This window comes from Cetorhinus maximus, chromosome 11 (assembly GCF_964194155.1).
Source record: "Cetorhinus maximus chromosome 11, sCetMax3.hap1.1, whole genome shotgun sequence".
Classification (NCBI taxonomy): domain Eukaryota; kingdom Metazoa; phylum Chordata; class Chondrichthyes; order Lamniformes; family Cetorhinidae; genus Cetorhinus; species Cetorhinus maximus.
Window position 1 is genome coordinate 105033979 of NC_135889.1, and position 25885 is coordinate 105059863.

At 43.7% G+C, this 25885-nt stretch overlaps 1 protein-coding gene across 4 annotated transcripts in view; it reads right to left on the reverse strand.

Annotated features, from left to right (window-relative positions):
- Window positions 1-25885, reverse strand: part of mmadhcb (metabolism of cobalamin associated Db) — a 79681-nt gene that overhangs the window by 15744 nt on the left and 38052 nt on the right. For 2 of the 4 annotated variants that reach the window (XM_078552536.1, XM_078552537.1), the window contains exons 3-7: window positions 13799-13837; window positions 8010-8154; window positions 6537-6754; window positions 2576-2684; window positions 1776-1906 (exon numbers count right to left, since the gene is read on the reverse strand). In XM_078552536.1, the coding sequence (XP_078408662.1) occupies window positions 1776-1906; window positions 2576-2684; window positions 6537-6754; window positions 8010-8154; window positions 13799-13837 (642 nt within the window). Of the gene's footprint in view, window positions 1-1775; window positions 1907-2575; window positions 2685-6536; window positions 6755-8009; window positions 8155-13798; window positions 13838-25526; window positions 25551-25583; window positions 25701-25885 lie in introns of those variants that run through there. The other 2 variants (XM_078552538.1, XM_078552539.1) reach the window with 2 other exon arrangements.

The window sequence follows — 25885 nt, forward strand, 5'->3', positions numbered from 1 at the left end:
TGGAAGAAGTTGGTTTGAAATGGTAATTACATAAACATAGGGAAATAAAAGGTGAGGTGTAAAGGGGGCAATTTGCATTTTTAAATAGACCATTCAAAAGAGCAGGTGAAATATTACATCTAACCAGGTGAAGCTCAGAAAGTGTTTATTTTTTTCAAAGCTTACTAGTCAAGTGGGTTTTATGAAAGGGTTTTATTGTTAGAAGATTTAAAGTTAAAAAACCTTGTGATAATGAGAATTTGTATTCAAACAGGAAAATATTTGTAAAGGAAGAGAAGGCTGGTGGTAAAAGGGGGAAGGATTCTAAGATCTAAAGCCTCTAGCCTGTAAGTCTCAAACTTGTCTGCAAGGACCCAGAGCTGAAAGCAACTCATTTTGAATGTGACTGTCCAGGGTGTGCTTTGCCAGGGGTCTGTTTAAATCTATGTGTTTTACTGTTGCCTTACCAGGGGTGTAACTGAGAGTCAGATTAATTAGGGGATCTTTGTAGTTATTATAGTAGTAATTTTGTAGACATTTGTATGTGCTTACAATCATTCTTGTATTAATAAATGTCTAATTTAGTTTTATAAAAAACCTCTTGAGACTCAGTGGCTCAGTGGTCTTATTACTAATGAATTCAAAGCCTGCATTGCGAAACATACAAATGTAAAAATGGGTTATGACAGTTGTTTCAAGTTTCCCTCTGGGATTTTAACAACTCAGCCTTTACCATCGGCTATGAAATACCCTTTTAACATTTCATTTCTTAAAAAAAAGTAATTTAGATATGGAATAGTGAGGGCTTAAATATTCTATTTTTCCTGGGATACTCCCATACTGTGGCATCTGTGTCCTTGTGACCTTTTGAAACAGCCTGTACTAGGATGTTTACAAAGGGTTTGGAAAAGTTTGATCTGATGTGTCAGATTCAAAGATGTCCCTATGTATACGCAAAGGCTTCTGGGTGAGATCTGTTTGCCTTGTTTAACAAAGGTAACCATTTATTCAATTCTAAGGTATAATGTCCTAATTATATATGCATTCTACTTATTATCCACATATCAACTAACTAATCAATATTTCATAACATTATTGTCACATTGTTATGATTTCTATCAAAGCAATAACCAACATGCTAAGGATAGGTTACAAAGCAGTTGAAATATTGCTTGCTCTAAAATTAACCTCTCACTTAGGAACACTCAGACATAGGTAACAAAATCCCTTGAATGTAGCCAAGATCTTCATTGGAGCACAGAACCCCAACAGATCATTAAGGTTTTGATACACCAAGAAACCAGCCAGAAGCAAAACAAAGACTGAAGATCAAGGGTAAAACACACTGTTATCTGCATGGTGCTAAGCTGCTGCTTCATTCTACTTGCCAAAGCTAGAACGTAGTTTACTCTGGGCAATGTTGAGTGGAATTTTCTAACCTTGGATAAACTCATGCTAAGCCTCCTGGGTCCAAAGCGTAAATGTGGTTGACCACTACTTTAGAGCGTTTATTCGGCCAGCCACACCCAGCAATTCTGTGGCTCACATCAATTTTATAAATTATGGCTGAGCAGGTTAAGTGAAGCTTACAGGCAAGGGCAAGGAAAAGAGAAGATAAATCAGGTAGTACTGAAACGGTGATGTCAAATTAGGGTTTTAAGTTCCAGAGTTAGATTGTAGGAAGGAAGGCTGAAAGAGTTTTTGATTATGGATGTAAATTTATTTTCCCTCTTGAGGTGCATTTCATATTTTCCTATAGGCTCACATTAATACAGATATTAACATGTGTCACCTACTTTCTCTAGTAGCTGTTCCCGTTCCTCCTCGACTGCTTCATTCCATATCGTCATATCATTAATACTCCTTTGGGTTACAGTAAGTACAGTGAATCCAGCAACTGGAGCTTCAGGAAACATAGACTGAAAATCTGAGGAACAACATGAAGACTGAATCAAATTTCTGGCTCCAAACACACAAAACCAAACATTATAAAAGTGTCCTCACTGTATTCACATCCCACATTGAGGTTTTACTGAGCCTATGTTCACACAGCATTGGCTGGCTGATGTTGGTGAGCTGAGTGAACCTGAAACATGATCCACTAGTGGGAAGAGAAAATAATTTCCTCCTTCTGTACCCAATAACTTAGAAGGACTCCAACTCTTGTACTTTCTGAATCATTTAACAAGCATTAAGATACTGCACAAACAGCTGTTAAGTTGTATGTTCAGAAGAGCTTGGCAGTTATATGAATAGGAAAGCATCAGTGGCATATACATAGTTCAGCGGCCTGAACATAGCCTTCATTTTACTTTTCCATTAAAAGGAAAAAACGAGTAAGACACAAGATGGAGAAAGAGACAAAATGCAGAGAGATTGTGTTGACAAAGGTATCCTGGATAGGGGATTGACAATTAAGCAAGCACGGGGTTACTATCAACATTTGCCTCTCTTCCAAAACTTGGGAGTGTACACTGGAACAGTGTGATGCTAATTCACACACCTGCTACTTCTGTGTAAGAATACTTTAAATACAAGGATGTGTTTGTCGACTGTTACAAAACTTAAATCCCATTTAAAGAAACAAAAAGAATACCTTTTCGTAGAAGTTCTGGGCAGGTTTGTATTGCACATTCCACCTTTGCATTCTCAAAGTAATTTTCTGCGGTAGTGACTTCCTGTGGTTGAGGTTCAGCTTCGTTTCCCTGAAATAAATGGAAGAAACAAAGCATTATTCTCTGAGAAAATATTGGTGACAAGATCAATATGAGGGGTCTAATTTTCATTCTGCTCCAACACAAGCTGAACAGCAGTTGCAAAACTTTCTTACAATAACATGACAACACGATAAAAAAGATTAGCTAGGCAATGGAAGTCACTAAGGGAACTGAATTCCCATTAAAATCCACAGCCACACAGCAGCAGTTAATAAATATTGTGCAAACTAGTATTATTCTTTGCAAGTTTGGAAAGTGAACGGTTTTACACTCCCAGCAATAAATTTGAAGACATCATATCTCTAATAATGTTACTATAGATGGAAGTTGTGTGAGTGATCACTATGGGTGGAATCCTGTGGAGACGATGTAGGTTTTGGTCGCTGGCCTGACAGCCAGCCAGGCCCCCATGCCTTTCAGGAAGGCACGCTGCACCTTGTTCCACTCAGGCACTTGGCAGCCCAGTGGCGGGCCTTCCTCTGGGTCCTGGGGGCATAAGTCATGCCTGACAAGAACTGCTAGTCAATCAGAAGCCAGCAGCTCTACTGAACAGCAGCACCACTGTGGAAGTAGTGGCTGCTGCCAGTATGACACCCATCTGAGGCCTAGGATTGTTGCTGGATCCCAGGCCAGAAATGAACGATGGCGGGAAGTGGGGGTGGGGTAGAAGAGGGGCAAGAAGGGATCGGCAGCAAGGGCACAGAGGTGGCTCTCAGCAGGTGGGCGGTGGCAGGGAGAGGGGTGGCCCTTCCCAATGCTGGGTATCCCAATCAAGCACCGAGTGCCATTGAATGAGGAATACCCTCCCGAGAGCCTGCATGCAGCCCCGCATGAGTTTACTTGTTGTGCTCCCTGCATGACGAGTACCCGGCCTGGCTCTCTGGGTTAACACCAGCAGAAGTGGGATCAGGCCTGTACGTGGGCAATTGCCTGAATTGGTGGCGGGGCAGGAAGGCTGTCCTTCCCACCTGATTAAATACCCTCTGCCACCAAACCCACCACTGGGAGGGCAAAAGACTCCAATGTATGTTATAAAGTACTCCTAGCTAGCATTTTTTAAAAAATTATTCATTCATGGGATGTGGGCCTTGCTGGCTAGGCTAGCATTTACTGCCCATCCCTAATTGCCCTTGAGAAGGTGGTGGTGAGCCACCTTCTTGAACCGCTGCAGCCCATGTGGTGTAGGTACACCCACAGTGCTGTTAGGAAGGAAGCACCAGGATTTTTGCACTGCGACAGTGAAGGAATGGTGGTATAGTTTCAAGTCAGGATGGTGTATGGTTATAGGTGGTGGTGTTTCCATGCATCAGTTGCCCTTATCCTTCTAGGTGGTAAAGGTCACAGATTTGGAAGGTGCTGTCGAAGGAATCTTGGCGAGTTGCTGCAGTGCATCTTGTAGATGATACACATTACTGCCACTGTACATCGGTGATAGAGGGAGTCAATGTTGAAGGTGGTGAATGGGGTGCCAATCATGCAGGCAGTTTTGTCCTGGATGGTGATGAGCTTCCTGAGTGTCGTTGGAACTGCACTCATCCAGGTAAGTGGAGAATATTCCATTACACTCCTGGCTTGTGCCTTGTAGATGGTGGACAGGCTTTACAGAGTCAGGAGGTGCAGAATTCTTGCAGAATTCCCCCTGTCCCTTACCTGGGACACTTGCTGGTTGATTGTTCAAGAAATGCTGTTCATTGATCTTTGAACTGGTCTGGTGGCCTATCACAACATTCCAAGAGGGTCCTGCCCTTGTTACTAGGCAGGAGCAAATATAACAAGCAGTGGAACATCCTGTGGCTTAAATGTTACAATCTCCACAGACTACAAGCTTACATAGCACACAGAGACACAGAATGAATGGATTTCAGAGCAATGCCCTTACCTGTCTAATTTGCCGTCACACCCTCTTGTCCCTGACTAGTTGTCAATTTATCAGTAATTATATTGTTTTGGACCTTGATAATATTTTTAGTGACTGCCAATTAAATTGTACAGCAATTATATTGATAAAGACAACTGCTTATTAAAACAGATGATGGGCATTGGCTCACCCATCAAAATAGTATAAATGGGTAGAACAGTAACATTCTGGTGTGGAAAGGACTGCTGCATTGAGGAGCTGTCTTGAGAATAACCTAGCTTGAGGTAAAAGACTAACATTGGACTCATTCCTCCAAGACAAGCGCTTATTGTGATAAACACTAGTGGCCAACTCTAAAGATCCAAGGGGTATGACTGCCTCCTGACACAGAGTGTCGAGGTAACTTTCCCGCTCTGTGATGCATCCCAGTGCCTGCAGCTTGGCCTCCAACTCAATGACTGGCTCTGAGTCGAGGTTCCTCAAGCCACTGACACTTGCTGCAGATGTGTTTTCCCTGGATCGCACTGATGTCCAAGGAGTTCCCACATTCCACAGTTGCCACACATCACCTGCCCTGCCATCTTTATTATGTCTTAATTAATTTCTTCCTTTTTTAATTAATTAATTTTAACGAATTAACACTACTACTCCCAAAAGCTTTACTACTGCTGCTACAAAACCTTACTGCTAATAAAACCCTACAGTTACCAATAATTTGTACCAGTTCTTAAAAGATAAATGAGCAAAATACTCACCAACCAATTACTTACCTGGTTCCCTGTGACATCACACTTGATTTTCTCCAAATGAGGAGAGTCCACAGACTGAGCCCCACCACCACCACCAGGTCTGCTCTCAGTTTCACCCCCTCTTCCGTTCTTTTAGGCCTCTGGGTCTGCTCTCAGTCTCGCCTCCTCTCGCATTCTTTTAATGCCCCGGGTCCACTCCAGGCCTTGATGCATAAGGACATGGACTGTTTCACTATCTGAGAAATTGTGAATGGCGCTGAACATTGTTCGCTGATGATTGCACATTCTCACTTCTGGTCTTATGATGGGGGGAAGATCATTGATGAAGCAGCTGAAGATGGTTGGGCCTAGGACACTAGCCTTGAGGAACTCCTGTAGCGATGTCCCTGGACTGAGATGAATGACCTCCAAAAGCTACAACCATCTTCCTTTGTACTAGGTATGACTCCAACCAGTGGAGAGCTTTCCCGATTCCATTGACTTCAGTTTTGCTAGGGCTCCTTGATGCCATACTCAGTCAAATGCTGCCTCAATGTCAAGGGCAGTCACTCTCATCTCACCTCTTGAGTTCAGCTCTTTCGCCCATGTTTGGATCATGGACGTAACGAGGTCAGAAACTAAGTGGCCCAGTGGAACAAAGTTGAGTACCAGTGAGCAGGTTATTGCTGAGTAAGTGCCGCTTGATTGGCCAGGTTGGATTTGTCCTGCTTTTCGTGGAAAGAAATGACTCCAGTAATGCCTTCATTTAAGCAAAACTCTGCAATATTTCATGTAAGTCAGTAACTAGTTTTGATAATACTGAACCAGCTATAATTTGATATTGCATTTATATTTAAAAAATTTCTATTACAATGCCTTCAAGCTTTTGATGTGATTGGCCATTATGGCATAACGTGGACATATTACCGCATCCGATCAAAGAAATGAGCCTCCGATTGACCAGCATTATTTGACAGATGGCAGCAAAATGATAGCAGAGACAAAAACAAATGAGATGAGATCTAGGGTCAACAACATATCTCAAAACTTTGGTCACCAGTTTCAGAAACAGAATGGAACTGGCTGACATTGCTTGATATAACCTGAGCTTTGAATCACACGTTCCAATGCGAGTTAGTACAAAATATAACACATAAACAGCAAAAAAAAACCATTCAAATAATTGGTCACAGGAAGTTAAAAATTTGATATGACAAGCTAATAATTTAATTATTGAAAATGGTTCTGTCTTGCCTGAAATTCGTTGACAAATTGTGCAAGAATGAACTCGTGTTTCTCACTCGTTAACGGCTCAGTTAGCACATCTGGAAGTGTTCTGTGTGTTGAGATTCTCTTCTGGTTAGCAATACCATTAATATGGGAATCAAACCCTATGTTACCCGGCAGCTGAAACCGCTGGTCCTGAGGTCCAAAGGGTCCCATCATTTCATCAGGCCATATAGTCTGTAAACCTGGCAATATAAGCATAACAAAAAGATACGTTTCATTTAGACTTGTCACGTTAATATTCAACATATACATGAAAGTGGGGGGAGGGCAGAAAGGAAACAAAATCATCACAATACTCATTATTTTAAAACTTTCAAAAGGAGCTTTTTTAAAAAGCTATAAATGCTTATTTGCAGGCTTATTTTCTTTGTTGGTATTACGTCACTATTTTTAAAGTAAGTAAATCAGAGTTAAAATAAGTTGAAAAGCAGATTGAGAAGTGTTTTTGATTGTTGAGTGCTGTGCTTCCTTATTGAATGGAATTGATGTTTAAGTAAATAAACAACTGAAGTTCACTGATCTGAACCATGTACTTATATATAAGGCATTTCCCACTAAAATTGATGCATTTGGTACAAATGGTGTCACTGCAGTATCTGTTGAAATTCAGCAATTTCCATTGGGCAACATGGATCTGCTATCAACTAAGCATTGGCCTGAATCTATCTGGAGGGCTACATGTAGTTCTGATCATATGACTATCAGGAGAATATAAATTGGCCTTGAAACAGCACAAAATGATTCTGGGAATCAGGAATTTAAGTTAATGAGGAAAAGTAAAGCAACTTCAGCATGTTTTCCCTGGTAAAAAGGGACAACAAAATTACATCATTGAAGTTTAAGATTATGATGGGAATTCTCAAAAATTAAACGGAGCAAATTGTTCATTATGGTGAAAGGTTTAAACAAAAGGGAACAAATTAAAAGTCAGGAGGTTAGGAGGAAGAAGGGAGCCAGGGAGAACTTTGGCACCTGAAGGATAGTACAATAATGAAGCAATTACCAGTAGTCCACTGAAGACACTTCTTCATGCAAAGGGTGGTAGAACTCACTGAAGGCAATTTAAATCAGTTCAATAGATATCTGGATACATTTCTAGAGAGGGGAGGAGTTATGGTTTATGGTGAAGAGGGTAGCTGCTGATCTCCGAAAAAACACTCTCAAACTTTTCCGATCTTACATGCATTGACAATTCTTCCAAGTTTTTTTAAAAACCTGGACCATGCCTTCTCATCTTCAATAGGTTCAGTTCTATGTGTGTCCTCATAACTTAGAACAGAACGATGCAAAAGCATAAGGTGCAGGCACAGCTTGCTCAGTAATATGGGTTCTTTACTTAAAAGAAAAATCAAAAACGCCTATCAGTAGTCTTCCAAATGAGTTTCATCCATCTTAATATATTAACACAAAGTTAACAGTGAGGAAAATTATACCTACTTTGTTCAGTTGACACAACTGCAACATGGGGCTCATCAGAGCCTGAAGAGCCTGCTGTGGAAAATGTTCTAATTGTTGCAATCCTTCTAACCAATGCATGAACCCCTGGCAGGTAGGTCACTAGCCTGGCCTTGGTGCAGAGCGCCTGTTTGAATGGAACACAAAATTAAAAGGAGGAAAAAATTCTAATATCTCTAATATTCAGACTACAAACAATTAGTAGACTAGCCATTTGTTGCAGTACAGACATTGCTAACACAGAAATTAACCTCCAGAAGATGTTTCCATTTGGGAACAAATAGGCACAACTAGAACAAAACAAGTGGCAATTATAGCTTGTGGGTCCTCCCTGATTTCCTGACCCAGTCTAGGAGTGATTTGGACTCTGGATTATTTTCCAAGTTAACAACGTGCCTCCTATGTTATGTGGTTTAGACTGCTGAGCTAAGTGAGACAGGGAAATAGGGAACAAAATGGAAAAACAAAGAAAAATACTCTTTATTAGAGAGTATCATAGAAAATAAGGGCCAAGCATGGGAGAAAAATGTAGTATGGTTCTAAATAATATAAACAGCAGACCCAAGAAGAAAGAAAAGATACAATGGGAAAACAAATTAGGAACCAAGAAAAGACATAACAAATTAAGAAACAAACCCTCATTACGTCTTTAATAAATATTTTCAAATAGAGACGCAATAAATTGCACACTGTCTTTTACCTCTGGGATGTGGGTGAAAATCTGACAGGATCTGGTTTCTGATGACTTTAAAAGTCCACTATGAAATGCACTCAGTCAGTCTCAAGTTCCTAGTGGGCATGGGTCTACACCACAAAACCGTCCCCAGTTCAGCACTAATGGGCAATCTCAGAAGTCACAATAACTGGAATGGGCCAAATGTTACACTGATGTAGTGGGGATTTATGACTTTGGGAGTGTTTGATATTGATACTGGGCATCTAAAATGAGAAGAATGCCATTCCCCAGCACTAACATCCAGTGCCTAAATGTGCACAAAGATAAATAGAATAGAACAATGACATGTATTTGCCTCCACTGAAAAGAAATAATTTACTTTTGTATTGTGCCTTTAACAACTTCAGGATGTCCCAAAGCCCTTTACAGTCAATGATGCACTTTTGAAGTGTAGTCACTGTTGGAATCTAAGGAAGTGTAGTACAAGGAAATGCATCAGCCAATCTGTGCACAGCAAGGTCCCACAAATAGCAACGAAATATACAAATTCCCCTCCAAGTCATACACCATTCTGACTTGGAACTATATCAACATTCCTTGACTGTGGTCAGGTCAAAATCCTGTAACTCCCTTCCTAACAACACTATGGGTATACCTACACCACATGAACTGCAGCAGTTCAAGAAAGTAGCTCATCATCACCTTCTTAAGGGCAATTAGGGATGAGCAACAAATGTTGACCCTGCCAATGACGCTCGCATTCCATGAAAGAATAAAAAGACCAGAAAATGTGTCTTAGTAATGTGGGCTGGGGGATAAATGTTTGCCAGGCCACCAGACGTACTCCCCTACTGTTTTAAATAGTGCCAGGAGATTTTTATGTCAACCTGAGAGAGTAGATGAGACCTTGGCATAATGTTTCATTTGAAACAAGGCAGTGCTGACAGGGCAGAGCTATGCTGAAGTGTAAATCTGGATTATATGCTCCAGTCTCAAGACCAGGGCTTGGACCTGTGACCTTCTGATTCAGAGCAAGAATGCTTTCACTGAGACAAGGTTAATGTTATGTGCATCGAGAAACACCCCCTTACAGTCTAGTTCCAAAGCTTACCTGTAGAATAATACCCACTTTTAATATTAGGAAGTGTCAGTTTGGTTTCTCACAACAGAAATGTTTCAATCGTTTACAGGATGTGGGCGTCGCTGGCTAGGTCAACAATTATTGCCCATCTCTAACTGCCCTTAAGAAGGTGGTGCTGAGCTGTCTTCTTGAACCGCTGCAGTCCATGTGTTGTATGGACATACAGTGCTGTTAGGAAGGGAGTTCCAGGATTTTGACCCAGCAACAATGAAACATCGACAATATAGTTCCAAGTCAGGCTGGTGTGCGGCTTGTAGGGTAACTTGCAGGTGGTGGTGTTCCCATGCATCTGCTGCCCTGGTCTTTCTAGGTGGTAGAGGTCGCAGGTTTGGAAGGTGCTATCAAAGGAGCCATGGTGAGTTGCTGCTGTGCATCTTGTAGATGGTACACAATGCTGCCACTGTGAGTCAGTGGTGCAGTAAGTGAATGTTTAAGGTGGTTGATGGGGGGTGCCAAGGGGCTGCTTTGTCTTGGATGGTGTCGAGCTTCTTGAATGTTGCTGGAACTGCACGAATCCAGGCAGGCGAAGAGTATTCCATCACAATCATGACTTGTGCTTTGTAGATGGTGGACTGGCTTTGGGGAGTCAGGTGGTGAGTCACTTTCTGCAGAATTCCCAACCTCTGACCCGCTCTTCTAGCTACAGTATTTATATGGCTGGTCCAGTTCAGTTTCTGGTCAATGGTAACCCACAGGATGTTGATAGTGGGGACTCAGTGATGGTAATGCCATTGAACATCAAGGGAAATGGTTAGATTCTCTTGTTGGTGGTGGTCTTGCCTGGCATTTGTGTGGCAATGTTACTTGCCACTTATCAGCCCAAGCCTGAATATTGTCCAGGTTCTGCTGCATATGGGCATGGACTGCTTCAGAATCTGAGGAATCGCGATGGTTGCTGAACATTGTGCACTCTCACCTCACCTCTTGAGCCCAGCTCTTTTATCCATGTTTGGACTAAGGCTGTAATGAGGTCAGGAACTGAGTAGCTCTGGCAGAATCCGAACCGAGTGTCAGTGAGCAGTTTATTGCTGAGTAAGTGTCGTTTAATAGCACTCTCAACAAACCTTCCATCGCTTTGCTGATGATCGAGAGTCGGCTGATTGAACGGTAATTGGGCAGGTTGGATCTGCACTGCTTTATATGTATACGACATACCTGGGCAATTTTCCACATTGCCGGGTAGATGCCACTGTTGTAGCCGTACTGGAACAGCTTGGCTAGGGGTGTGGTTAGTTCTGGAGCCCAAACCTTCAATACTGTTGTCGGAATGTAGTTTGAATTGTTACTTTAAATATCTGTCACTGTTTATTTATTGCCATACCTTTGAGTCTATTTATCCAATTACCTTAGCCAGATCCCCCCTCATACCTTTGTTTAAGATTCTTATATGGGACTGGAGAATGTAGCTTTCAAATTCAATATGGAATTCATTGGTATTATCATCTTTTTCCAGTGGATCTTTTACTATCAGATTACTAATTGCCTCACTTACATTGCCTCACTGTACAATCCTAGATCTAAAATAGCTTTATCCCTAGTTGGCTTCACAACGTATTGGACCAGGAAACTATCATAAAAACATTCCACAAACTCACCTTCCAGATCACCTTTGTCAATTTGATCGATCTAGTCCAAATAAAGACTGAAGCTCCCCTCTCCACCCCCCCCCGCCCTATAATTATTATATGAACTTTGTTACAAGCTCCAATTCTTTATTGCTAATGCTCTGTTCAGCTGTATAACTACTGTTCGGGCGCATTTTCTGATCCATGATATTCCTGATCTCCACCCACACGGATTCTAATTCAAGATCTTCTGAGCAAATATCCAAGATATTTTCTCCCAGTTCCTGTATCTGTCATATCGGTTATGATGATGCAACCTTCCACATCAGTGCTTCTGAAATGTCTTTTCTCCTCAGTCAAGGATTCCAATCCCTCCACTACCATATTTGACAGGGCCCTTGACTTCATCTGCCACATTTCCTGCACTTTTGCTCTCACCCCTTCCTCTCCCTCCCAGAACCACAATATGGTTCCCTTTGTCCTCACCTTCAAGCCCACCAGCCTCCGTATTCAATGGATCATTTTCCATCATTTCTGCCACAACAAACACATTTTCCCTGCCCTCCCCTTTCAGCACTCTGAAGGGACCATTCTCTCTGTGACACACTGGTCCAATCCTCAACCACCCACAACACCCCGCCCCATTTCCTCGGCACCTTTCCATGCAAACGCAGGAGTAGTAATACGTGCTCTTTTTGCTCCTCTCTCCTCGCTGTCCAAGGCCCCAAACATTCCTTCCAAGTGAAGTAGCCATTTACATGTACTTGTTTCAAACTAGTCTACTGTACTTGCTGCTCACAATGTGGCCTTCTCTACACTGGGAGGACCAAAAACCGATTAGGTGACCCATTTGCAGAACACCTTCGTTCAGTCCACAAGCATGATCCCGAACTTCTGGTGGCCTGTCATTTTAATTCCCTACCTTGCTTTCATGCTGACATCTCTGTCCTTGGCCTGCTGCACTGATTCAGTGGAGCTCAGCGCAAATTGAGGTACAGCATCTCATCTTTCAGTTACAGCCTTCCAGGCTCAACACTGAGTTCAACAATTTCAGGCCATAATCTCTGGCCCCATTTTATTTCCTTTGCTTGTTTTGGTTTTTCTCTTATTTTTATTTCAGTGAGGAACACATCTGCTCTAGGCACATCATTTGTTTCTTTGTTTCTTTTCTTGCTCCATCACCATTCCCTTTGGTCCTGGAAGACTAACACTTCTGTCATTCAATCTCTCCTGTCTTCCACCATGTCCTTCCTTTCGTCCTTGTCCCACCCATCCTTTGCTCAAAATCAATTACATTTCTAACTTTTCCCATTTCTGATGAAAGTTCACCAGCCTAAAACATTAACTCTGAATCTCTCTCCTGATGTTGCCTGACCTGCTGAGTATTTCCAGCATTTTCTGGTTTTACTTCAGGTTTTCAGCATTCACAGTATTCTGCTTTTCCAAGATGCTTTCTTACTTATGCCCTTATGGCATCACTTACTATCAGGGCTACTCTTCCTCCCTTCCCAATCTGTCTGTCTTTTGAAATCTGGTGTACCCTGGAATATTTATTTCCCAACCTTGATCACCTTGTAACTATGTCTCTAATGCCAAATAGATCTAAATCATTTATTGCTTTTTGTGCCACTAGTTCACCTATCTTATTGTGATTGCTTTGTGCAATCAGATAAAGAGCCTTTAATTTTTTTTTTTTACTACTATTATTTGGATGGGCCTTATTCGCTGATGCACTATTACCATTAAACTTTCTGTCCCTTCCTGCCCTGCTCTTCTTGGCTTTACCCAAGTCGCTACACTACTCTATTGCCTTGACTTTACTCTTTAGGTTTCTAAGTTTCTCTTCAAATGATCCCCTCCCCTCCCCCTTTTAGTTTAAAGCTTAACCCATAGCCCTTGTTACACGATTCACCTGGATGCTGATTCCAGCATTGTTTAAGTGGAGCCCATCCCAACAGAGCAGCTCCCTCTTTCCTGAGTACTAGTGTCAGTGTCCCATGAATTGAAACCCTTTCTTCCCACACCACTCTTTAGAGTCAAATGTTTAACTCTCTAATTTGCTAGACCCTATGTCAATTGGTGCGTGGCTCAGATAACAATCTATATGTGATTACTTTTGAGGTTCTGTTTTTGAAGTTGGACCCTAACTTCTCAAACTCTCTCATTAGAACATCATCCCTAGTTCTACTTATGTCATTGGTCCCTACCTGGAAAACGGCAACTGGATCCTCCCCCTCCTACTTCAAGTTCATCTCCAGCCATGAGGAGATGTCCTTTAATAAATAAGTGCCCCCATCACCCCCACCCACAGCATAGTAATTCCTGAATTTATTCCTATATTCTTCAGTCCTGAAGAACAAAACTAAGATTAAAAAAATCTAAAACATACCGTGGCCATTTTGCTCGGCTTCTGCACCAACCACCTGTCCTGCAGAATAGAAAACAAAATTATTACTAGAAATTCAATTATTTTAAAGAATTACACAATTAGCTTCGACAACATTGTTGCTAAAATTCGCCCTGATATCAAAGCAGCTCAAAATTCCTCTGGTTTAGCCACTCAGGTTTTCTCCGTTTCACCCTTTTCGCCTAATGAACATTAATATTTACATTTTCAGAATCCAGAGAAGTTTTCAATCAAATACAAACCTAAAAAATTCAGTATTTAAGCCATCATATGCTGTAACTTGCCTTGACACATCAAATTCACATTATATTAAAAATAAACTCTCATACTATGCCTTTGGTATGACTTGATAAAATATGTATACGTATGGACTGGACTAATGGGCCAAAACTACAGTGTGAGACCACTATAAAACCAAGGTAAATAAAGTAGTCGCAGCACCAAATTCGTGTTTCAAAAGGGACAATGTGGATAAACAGTCCGTCCCAACATAATCTCATGAATCAACTGTCTGAAAAAACTGCAATAAATTGTACTACATTAGAAAGTCAATGTTAATTTTCTGCTCATTTGCAAATATGAAAAGTGTACAGAGATGTACTGCTAGTTGTTCAGATAAATGGTTAAATATTCACTGAAGTGCCTAGTTTTACCTTCCATTCTGCATGAACAATGTAGAAATTAGAGACAGCAGCTGTGTATACCCACTAGAAAGCAAGGATCAACTGAAAATTATCCATAAAGTTAGCACAGATCAATTAACAAAGGATATCTCAGACGTCGATTCTACTTTGCAACAGCAATGTATTTTTCTCTTTTTGGGAAGATTTCTTTCTATAAACTAGTGAGGAAGATTGCTGTTTGTAAAAAGTACTTTTCTAAAAGTACTTTTTGTTTTTATCTCTGTGTTTAATTGACTGCCACTTCTCTTCAAGAAATGCCTTCCTTGAAGAAGTATTGCTCTGTTCTCCGACAGGATTTCCGCCTGTCTCTTCTGCCTTGTCCACCTTCATTGCATTCCATTTCTCTCCTGGTGTTTGACAAGGTGTTTACTAAAAGCCGCTTTCACAGCCATATTTCCTTTCTCAGTGACTGTCTCCGTCTCCGACTCACCCCATGTGGATTTCAACTGAAATTCCATCCCTCTTGTTTCGAACCCACCCAGGATTACAGGTATCTCCGGGACATAAAACGTTTCTCGGACTGCTGTTCCCGTCGCATTCTGAGATCCACACTCAGTGCCATGCGCCGCCATATGAACACACTCGACCTCTCCCTCCAGCAGCACCGCCGCACCCTTTTTCAAAGCTGCGCGTGCCCCCAGTTTCATTTTATTCTTCGCCTCATCCGACGCCTCAACAAGAAACTTTTTCTCTTTCTCTCAAGTGCTAAGGAACGCAAGCTCCAACAACTCATCGACACCAACACCCATCTGGGACCCTCCACCCCTGCTTGTCCCTCCGTCCTCACCCCATCTTCCAATCCCAGCCCCAGCCGCGTATTCACTATACCCCCTGACCTTCCCCTCTCTGATGCTGAACGTTCAGTGCTCAGCAAAGGACTTAGTTTCATACCCTTACGCCCTCATCTCAATGAATTTCGGGCTCGGCACGATGCTGAACTCTTCTTCCGCCGTCTTTGTCTCCGTGCTCACTTCTTTGGGCAGGAGTCCTCTCCTCGTTCAACGGATCCTTTTACCCACCTCCAATATTCTCCCTCCATCTGGACCCCTCACTCTGGTTTCTTACCTTCTCTTGATCTTTTCATTGAGAACTGTCGGCGTGACATTAGCCGTCTCAATTTCTCTGCTCCTCTCACCCATTCTAATCTGTCTCTCTCTGAACTTACTGCACTCCGTCCTCTCAGGTCCAAATCCAACATTGTCATCAAACCCGCTGACAAGGGTGGTGCTGTTGTTGTCTGGCGCACTGACCACTACCTCGCGGAGGCTGAGCGTCAACTCGCAGACACTTCCTCCTACCTCTCCCTGGACCATGACCCCACCACGGAACATCAAGCCATTGTTTCCAGGACTGTCACTGACCTCATCTCCTCTGGAGATCTTCCTCCCACAGCTTCCAACCTGATAGTCGCCCAACCTCGGACGGCCCGCTTCTACCTCCTACCCAAAATCCACAAACAGAACTGTCCTGGCAGACCGATCGTGTCAGCCTGTTCCTGCCCCACGGAACTCATTTCTCGTTATCTTGACTCCCTTCTCTCTCCCCTTGTCCAGTCCCTTCCCACCTACATCCGAGATTCCTCTGACACCTTACGTCACATCAACAATTTCCAGTTCCCTGGCCCCAACCGCTTCCTCTTCACCATGGATGTCCAATCCCGCTACACCTCCATCCCCCACCAGGATGGTCTGAGGGCCCTTAGCTTCTTCCTTGAACAGAGGCCCGAACAATCCCCATCCACCACTACTCTCCTCCGTCTGGCTGAACTTGTTCTCACACTGAACAATTTCTCCTTTAACTCCTCTCACTTCCTCCAAATAAAAGGTGTGGCTATGGGTACCCGCATGGGCCCTAGCTATGCCTGTCTCTTTATGGGGTATGTAGAACATTCCTTGTTCCAGTCCTACTCCGGCCCCCTCCCACAACTCTTTCTCCGGTACATCGATGATTACTTCGGTGCTGCTTCATGCTCTCGTCGGGACCTGGAAAAATTTATTAATTTTGCTTCCAATCTCCACCCCTCCATCATTTTCACATGGTCTATCTCTGACACTTCTCTTCCCTTCCTTGACCTCTCTGTATCAATTTCTGATGATAGACTGTCCACCAATATCCATTACAAGCCTACCGACTCCCACAGCTACCTCGACTACAGCTCCTCACACCCCGCTTCCTGTAAGGACTCCATCCCATTCTCTCAGTTCCTTCGCCTCCGTTCTGATGATGTTACCTTCAAAAACAGTTCCTCTGACATGTCCTCCTTCTTCTTTAACCGAGGTTTTCCACCCACGGTCGTTGACAGGGCCCTCAACCGTGTCCGGCCCATCTCCCGCGCATCCGCCCTCACGCCTTCTCCTCCCTCCCAGAAACACGATAGGGTCCCCCTTGTCCTCACTTATCACCCCACCAGCCTCCGCATTCAAAGGATCATCCTCCGCCATTTCCGCCAACTCCAGCATGATGCCACCACCAAACACATCTTCCCTTCACCCCCCCCGGCGGCATTCCGTAGGGATCGTTCCCTCCGTGACACCCTGGTCCACTCCTCCATCACCCCCTACTTCTCAACCCCCACCTATGGCACCTCCTCATGCTCACGCAGAAGATGCAACACCTGCCCCTTCACTTCTTCTCTCCTCACCGTCCAAGGGCCCAAACACTCCTTTCAAGTGAAGCAGCATTTCACTTGCATTTCCCCTAACTTAGTCTACTGCATTCGTTGCTCCCAATGCGGTCTCCTCTACATTGGAGAGACCAAACGCAAACTGGGCGACCGCTTTGCAGAACACCTGCGGTCTATCCGCAAGCATCACCCAAACCTCCCTGTCGCTTGCCATTTTAACACTCCACCCTGCTCTCTTGCCCACATGTCTGTCCTTGGCTTGCTGCATTGTTCCAGTGAAGCCCAACGCAAACTGGAGGAACAGCACCTCATCTTCTGACTAGGCACTTTACAGCCTTCCGGGCTGAATATTGAATTCAACAACTTTAGATCTTAAACTCCCTCCCCCCATTTCTTCCCCCTCCCTTTTGTTTTTTCCAATAATTTGTATGGATTTTTCTTTTCCCACCTGTTTCCATTATTTTTAAATCTATACCGTTAATGCCCTGTCAGTCTTTCCACCCCACCCCCACTAGAGCTGTACCTTGAATGTCCTGCCATCCATTCTTAATTAGCACTTTTCTTAGATAATATTACCACCTTCAACACCTCTTTGATCCTTTTGTCTGTGACATCTTTTGATTATCTGCTCCTATCACTGCTTGCTTGTCCCTACAACCACCCCACCCTTAACTTCTCTCCCCCAGCCCCCCACCTTAAACCAGCTTCTTTTTCACCCCTCTGCTAACTACACTCAGTTCTGTTGAAGGGTCATGTGGACTCGAAATGTCAACTCTTTTCTTCTCCACCGATGCTGCCAGACCTGCTGAGTTTTTCCACGTAATTCTGTTTTTGTTTTTGTTTTGGATTTCCAGCATCCGCAGTAGTTTTTTGTTTTTATCTTTTCTAAGATAGCATTGGTTTCAAACGTAGCGGGTTATATTCAACCTTATCAGCTTCAGGTTCAAACATTCCCTTCCACATTATGAAGTCAGGGGAGATCACTAATTGACTCAGCGGCTTTTTTTTAAAAAAGAATATTAGTCTTAAGAGAGAAACAATCCCATTTGCCAAAATATAGAGATACACATTGAAAAGTAACCAAAAGAATTGTGGAAACTCTTGTTATTCAAGTTTGTCAGACACTTAAGAGCAATTCAAATTTGTTTTTCATCCATCCCACCATCTTTTTAATGCTCAAAATTAAAGCATTACAAATTATAAAAAAAACATCTTGGCAGGTAAAGGAGAGGGCAGAACAGTCATCCTTATTCTGAAGAACAAACAAATGATAAATTTGACAGCTGTCGTTTTTCCCAACCAACAGGGCAGCTAGCACCTCCTGCCCCCTTCAGATGAACAGGAAAATACTGGTCACACAGCTACTTAGATCACCATAAAGATCATGGGTTTCAAAGCCACTGCTGTTGATACTGGCAATCTGAAAGCAAATGTTTTGGTCAAGTGGCCCAAGGTAAACAACTCCTACTACTCATTTCAAATTCAAAAACGACTTCATCAATATTGCTTTTTAAAAAGTCACTTATTAACAAAACTCATACAGATTTTGAAGCTAACATTCCAAGTATGCACGAGTGTTTGTTTACAGCAGTGGGTGATTCTGAACCTCAATTTCTAATTCTTTTACATTCAGCGCAATGCTAATATAACAATATTCTCCAACTGTAGATCTGGTCCCAAACAAACTATATTTTTCTCTCTTTTTAAAAAAAAACACTGGCTTCAGCACTAGCTTCCAAAATAACTGGCAAGCAAAACCACACTGGAGCTGGCTGATCAAGGACAAGGTTAATGTAATCACTGGTTACACAACATTCAGGGTGAGAGTTCCAGGGAGTTCGGAGGTGGTGAGGGGATGGGAGCAAATACCTTTGGGGACTGGAACCTGTCAGAGTGAAAGCATCAGTCCAGCTGGTTTGATACCCACCCCCAAGGCTTTGCTCACTGTTGACAAGTGCAAGATTGCAGCCTTCGCATGATCCACTCTGTTAAGTTACAAACCATGATTAATGTCATCAAACCAGTGATTGATCAATGATCCCAGTCTTCAAAGTAACAACTTAAGCCATTATTGCAGCCCGCTTTCAGGCCAAGCAACACACCCAATAGGTCTGGAACAAGGATCTTCCAACTCAAGACTACTGTGAATATCTCAGCAACATGTTGAAGAGACATAACATTGATGCTCTCACGCGCCAAGAAACCCATGTTTTAAATGACCACCAGGTCAGCTGTTACTATGTTCACAAATCTAATCTTACCACTAACCACTACCCACTACCACCCAAAATATGACCTAATCATAAACATGCAGAACACCGTCACAGGTTTGAATGCCTCAACTGAAGAAAAAAAAATCACCTACAACAGCACCATCAAAACAGGGGAGCTGCACATTATTAGCACATCCAAAACTATTAATTCAAAATGGCTAAAGCTAGTGCTTCCAGAGGGTCAATGGCAGCCCAATACACTGGCACTTTTAACAGCCGCTACGCTATATGGGGCTACGAAGCAAGTGAAGCCGATAGTGAAGACCTCTCAGACTGGGTCTCAACTGAGATCTACAACCAGTCTTTGATTCCAAACAACTTTCCACTCTGCTCACTGACTATTGAGGACCTCACCTTCTTTTCCAAAGATCAAAGTAGGAGCATGTTTCATGCAGCCGGCAAAATACTTCCCAATTTCCCTGATGCCAACATCACCCCATCATCCACCAAGTTGGCATCGAAATCCAAGTGATTCTGTCGAAACAAAACCCATAGTGGTGCCCAGCCAAGATTGAGAAAGTGGTGATCCACATCCCAGTGACACAGGGTGCAGGACACAGGACACATTGGTTTGCTTGCCTTGCCGCTGCTGCCAAAAAGAGAATGTCCCAGGGTTTCCAGGAAAAATGGACAAAGGTGATGCAGGGCCTGCTCCAGCAGCACAACCAGTCATACAGCTCACAGATTGTGAAAAGATCACTTAACAATAACACCAGGTGAGAGATCCATCATTAGCTTCACTGAACAATGATCTCAATCCCTCCCCAAGACCCCACTGCCATCAGCTCAGATAAAAGGAAGGAGTGGTTAGTCTCAATGAAGGGAGGGCATCTTCCTAGCATTTATTCATTGACTCAGCTGGCGAAACTGTACATCAATACCATAGAACCCGGATGCATCACAAAAATATCCAGGCGGCAATGGTCATTGTTTTACCCAAACCAAGCAAGCCGACCAACATCCCGGGAGCTATAGACAGATATCACTCCCATATACCAACTATGAATCAGCACTGTTATTGAGTCAATCAACCCAAAAAGGTTGAGCAGGATTCCAATTTCATTACAGCTTCTGTGTTCAAGCTTTGGCCCTTGCAATGTACATTGAGAGGGATTCCCGAAGAAATCAAAGGTTGGCACAGCCTGCCATCAGCCTACGAGATGGTCTAGGTTAAAGGGCTAATGCTGAAGCTCGCCAGGACCATCCCTGTCTCAAAATACCAAGTCTGCTTTGGATGGTGCTGGGCAATAGGCAGCTTTGTGTCCATTTGGCTGACAAAATTGTCTTGTCCCAGTTCCTCAACAACAGACTGGCACAAACCTCAGCACTTGTGCCAATGCTTTTCAATGTCTACGGCTGGACTGGAGAAGCTGAGTCTGTTCTCCTTCAAGAAGTGAGGATTTAATAGAGGTGTTTAAAATCTTGCAGAGACTGGATAAAGTAGATAGGGAGAAACTGTTCCCATTGGCAGAAGGGTTGAGAACCAGCAGACACTGAGTTGAGGTAATTAGCAAAAGATCCAGAGGTGACTTGAGCGAAAACATTTTTACGCAGCAAGTGGTTAGGATCTGGAATGGAATCCCGACTTGAGTGTGTGGTGGAGACAAGATTCATTCATGAACTTTGAAAGGGAATTGGATGATTATCTGAAGAGAATAGATTTGCAGGGTGATGGGAAAAAGTGGGGGTAGGTAGTGGGGCTAGCTGAAATGAAGAAAAGGTCAATCTGGTCCAGAAACTGGGGAGCATCAGCATCAATGCTTTGGACATTAGTGATGAGCCTCTTATACCATGTAGCCAAGTACTATGTAATGGTGTGGACCAGAAACAGCCATATTCCACTTGTTGATGCCCAACTGAACACTGCAATGTGGTGATTCACTGGAACCCTCAAGTCCACTTCAACACCCTGACTGCTGTGTTGTCACACATTGCTCCCATCCATTCGCAGAATCATCTGGGAAGTCCAATGAATTGAACGAAACAAACATCCATCCTCCTTGACCTAGGCAACTTCCTCTACACCACTTAAAGTCATGCAAGCCCCTTGGGACCTACACACTTAACCTTTCACAATGTGATATCAACCTGAAAGGCCAAATGGAGCTCAGGAGAAGTCACAAACACCTTGTGAACGATCCGACACAGAAGAACCTCAACTTCAATCTTCCACAAAGCTAATGAGCAAACCCTAAACCACATCCACTTAAACCATGGCAGGTACACATACATGATACACAAATGGAAACATTAACAACTCTCCAGTGCATAACCACATTCATCCAGAACAGATCATGGAGTATATATCAACTCAATGTCGGATTCATTGTTACAAAGGAGCGATTCAATCAACAACAACTTCTATTGATATCGTGCTTTAACTGAATAAAAGGTACATCACAGGGGGATTATAGAAGAAAACGTGACATTGAGCCACATAAGGAGATATTAGGCAAGATGACTAAAAGCTTGATCAAAGAGGCAGGTTTTAAGGAGTGTCTTAAAGAAGGAAAACGAGATAGAGGGGTGGAGAGGGGCAGGGAGGGAATTCTAGAGCTTAGGGCCAAGATAAAAGAAGGCATAGCCACCAATGATGATTAAAATTGGTGTTGGTGATTAAAGGCCAGAATTAGAGCAGTGCAGATATCTCAGAGGGTTGTGAGGCTGGAAGAGATTACAGAGATAGGGAGGGGTGAAGCCATGAAGAGATTTGAAAACAAGGAAGAGAATTTTAAAGTCAAGATGTTGATTGACCGGGAACCAATGTAGGTCAGTGAGCACGGGGTGAAAGGGAAACGAGGCTTGGTGCGAGTTGAGAAATAGGTAGCAGAGTTTTGAATGACCTTTATAATGCTTACAAAGATTAGTATGTGGGAGACGAGCCAAAAGTGCATTTGAATAGTCAAGTCTAAAGGTAATGAAGGCATGGGTAAGGGTTTCAGCAGCAGGTGAGCTGAGACAGATGAAGTCAGGTGATATTATGGCACAAATACAAGGTCAGACGTTCATCTTCGAATGTGACACCAAGTTTGCTAACTGACTTAATCACAAATATTTTAAAAATTCTTTCAGGAAACGTGACATCACTGGCAAGGCCAACATTTGTTGCCCATCCCTAATTGCTCCCACTGAGTAGCTTGCTAGGCCATTTCAGAGGGCTGTAAAGAGTGAATGATATCTAGAGTCACATGTAGGTCTGACCAGGTGAGGATGGCAGATTTCCTTCCCAAAAGGACTAGATGGGTTTTTATGGCCATTGATGACAGTTCCATGGTCACTATTACTCCAATGAAGTGGCATATTGGACTTGAAACGCTAACTGTTTTTCTCTCTCCATGGATGCTGCCATACCTGCTGAGTTTTTCCAGCATGTTCTTTTTTCATTTCAGATCTCCAGCATCCACAGTATTTTGCTTTTATTACACACTCTGCCTCAGAAGGCAGGGTGACTGAATATTTTTAAGGCCTCTAGAGATGGATAGATTTGTGTTAGGCAAGGGAATTAAAAGTTATCAGGGTAGATGGGAAAGTGGAACTTGAAACACAAACAGATCAGCCAGGAGCTTATTGGATGGTGGTGCAAGCTCGAGGGGCCAAATGACCTACTTCTGCCCCTATTTCATATGTTTGTATTACTGAGACTAGCTTACAATTCTAGTTTTTTTTAAAATTATGAATTAATTGCATTTAAATCCCACAGTGGGTTTTGAACCCATGCCCCCAGAGCATTAGCCTGGGCCTCTGGTTTACTAGTCCAGTGACATTATGACTATGCCGCCATCTCACCTGCTGCCAGGGAGATGGATGGAGTGGAGAGCTGGGGAACAGAGTTTGGAGCAAGGGGCTGAAAACAATGGTTTCGGTAACAATGGTTTCAGTCTTCCCAATGTCTAACTGGTGAACATTTCTGCTCCGGCTGAGTCAAGGGAGGAGGTTGGTGAGGTAGAGCCGGGTGTCGTCAGCATACATCTGCAACCTAATGCTGTGCCTTCAGAAAATACCGCCGAGGGGCAGCATGTAGATGAGAAACAGGAGGATCAATTTGCTACACTTCCTCCTACCTCTCCCTGGACCATGACCCCACCAGTGAACATCAAGCCATTGTTTCCAGGACTGTCACTGACCTCATCTCCTCTGGAGATCTTCCTCCCACAGCTTCCAACCTGATAGTCGCCCAACCTCGGACGGCCTGCTTCTACCTCCTACCCAAAATCCACAAACAGAACTGTCCCGGCAGACTGATTGTGTCAGCCTGTTCCTGCCCCATGGAACTCATTTCTCGTTATCTTGACTCCCTTCTCTCTCCCCTTGTCCAGTCCCTTCCCACTGAACAATTTCTCCTTAAACTCCTCTCACTTCCTCCAAATAAAAGGTGTGGCTATGGGTACCCACATGGGCCCCAGCTATGCCTGTCTCTTTATGGGGTATGTGGAACATTCCTTGTTCCAGTCCTACTCCGGCCCCCTCCCACAACTCTTTCTCCAGTACATCGATGATTACTTCGGTGCTGCTTCATGTTCTCGTCGGGACCTGGAAAAATTTATTAATTTTGCTTCCAATCTCCACCCTTCCATCATTTTCACATGGTCCATCTCTGACACTTCCCTTCCCTTCCCTTCCTTGACCTCTCTGTCTCAATTTCTGGTGATAGACTGTCCACCAATATCCATTACAAGCCTACCGACTCCCACAGCTACCTCGACTACAGCTCAGTTCCTCTGACATGTCCTCCTTCTTCCTTAACCGAGGTTTTCCACCCACGGTAGTTGACAGGGCCCTCAACTGTGTCCGGCCCATCTCCCGCGCATCCGCCCTCACGCCTTCTCCTCCCTCCCAGAAACATGATAGGGTCCCCCTTGTCCTCACTTATCACCCCACCGGCCCCCGCATTCAAAGGATCATCCTCCGCCATTTCCGCCAACTCCAGCATGATGCCACCACCAAACACATCTTCTCTGGCGGCATTCCGTAGGGATTGTTCCCTCCATGACACCCTGGTCCACTCCTCCATCACCCCCTACTTCTCAACCCCCTCCCACAGCACCTCCCCATGCAAACGCAGAAGATGCAACACCTGCCCCTTCACTTCCTCTCTCCTCACCGTCCAAGGGCCCAAACACTCCTTTCAAGTGAAGCAGCATTTCACTTGCACTTCCCTTAACTTAGTCTACTGCAGTCTTTGCTCCCAATGCGGTTTCCTCTACATCGGAGAGACCAAACGCAGACTGGGTGACCGCTTTGCAGAACACCTTCGGTCTGTCCGCAAGCATTACCCAGACCTCCCTGTCGCTTGCCATTTCAACACTCCACCCTGCTCTCTTGCCCACATGTCCATCCTTGGCCTGCTGCATTGTTCCAGTGAAGCTCAACGCAAACTAGAGGAACAGCACCTCCTCTTCCGACTAGGCACTTTACAGCCTTCCGGACTGAATATTGAGTTCAACAATTTTAGATCTTGAACTCTCTCCTCCATCCCCACCCCCTTTCCATTTTTTCCCCCCTCCTTTTTGTTTTTTCCAATAATTTATATAGATTTTTCTTTTCCCACCTATTTCCATTATTTTTAAATGTATTTCCACCCATCGTTTATCTATACCTTTTATGCCCTTTTAGTCTTATTTCACCCCACCCCCACTAGAGCTATCTGTACCTTGCTTGTCCTGCTCTCCACTCTTAATTAGCACATTCCTTTAGATAATATCACCACCTTCAACACCTCTTTGTTCTTTTGTCTGTGACATATTTTGGTTATCTCCTCCTATCACTGGCTGCTTGTCCCAACACCACCCCCCCACCTCCTTAAACCAGCTTATATTTCACCCCTTTCCCATTTTTACTTAGTTCTGTTGAAGGGTCATGAGGACTCAAAACGTCAACTGTGTTCTTCTCCACTAATGCTGCCAGACCTGCTGAGTTTTTCCAGGTATTTCTGTTTCTGTTTTGGATCAATTTGCTACTCCTGACTGGCCTTAGGCACCTCAATGTAAAATTATAGTTGCTGCTCCATCAGCCAACCTGAGAGAGGAAGAGTTGACCAGATGAGGGATATCCAGCCTGCCTGCCTGAGGCCCGCTCAGCAGCTACTGGGCTCCCCCGCATATTGACAGCTTTATTCTGATATTAAATCCTATGATGGTTCCCTGGCTGGGGGGTGGGAGACACTGCTGCCTCCACCCGCTCAAACTCACAGGCAGGTCCACCTTCCGCCTCTACTCCGAATCCGCCGTCTCCACCGATTACCCCAGCCTCTGCCTCCCTGGCCCACGCTCCGAAACACACGTACTCACAACGTCATCACGCACGTTGCCAAGCCCCTGCGTCACCTGTAACCATGGCGCTCCACAGCAACGGGGCCTTACCCCACTCGCCCAAGCCTTCGTCTCGCAGCCCATCGCGTATTTAGATAGCATGGCAGTTTATAAAATACTTTTGCACTAATATCAACACCGTCATCCGCTAAACAAATGATGGCATCGAAGTGGAAACCAAA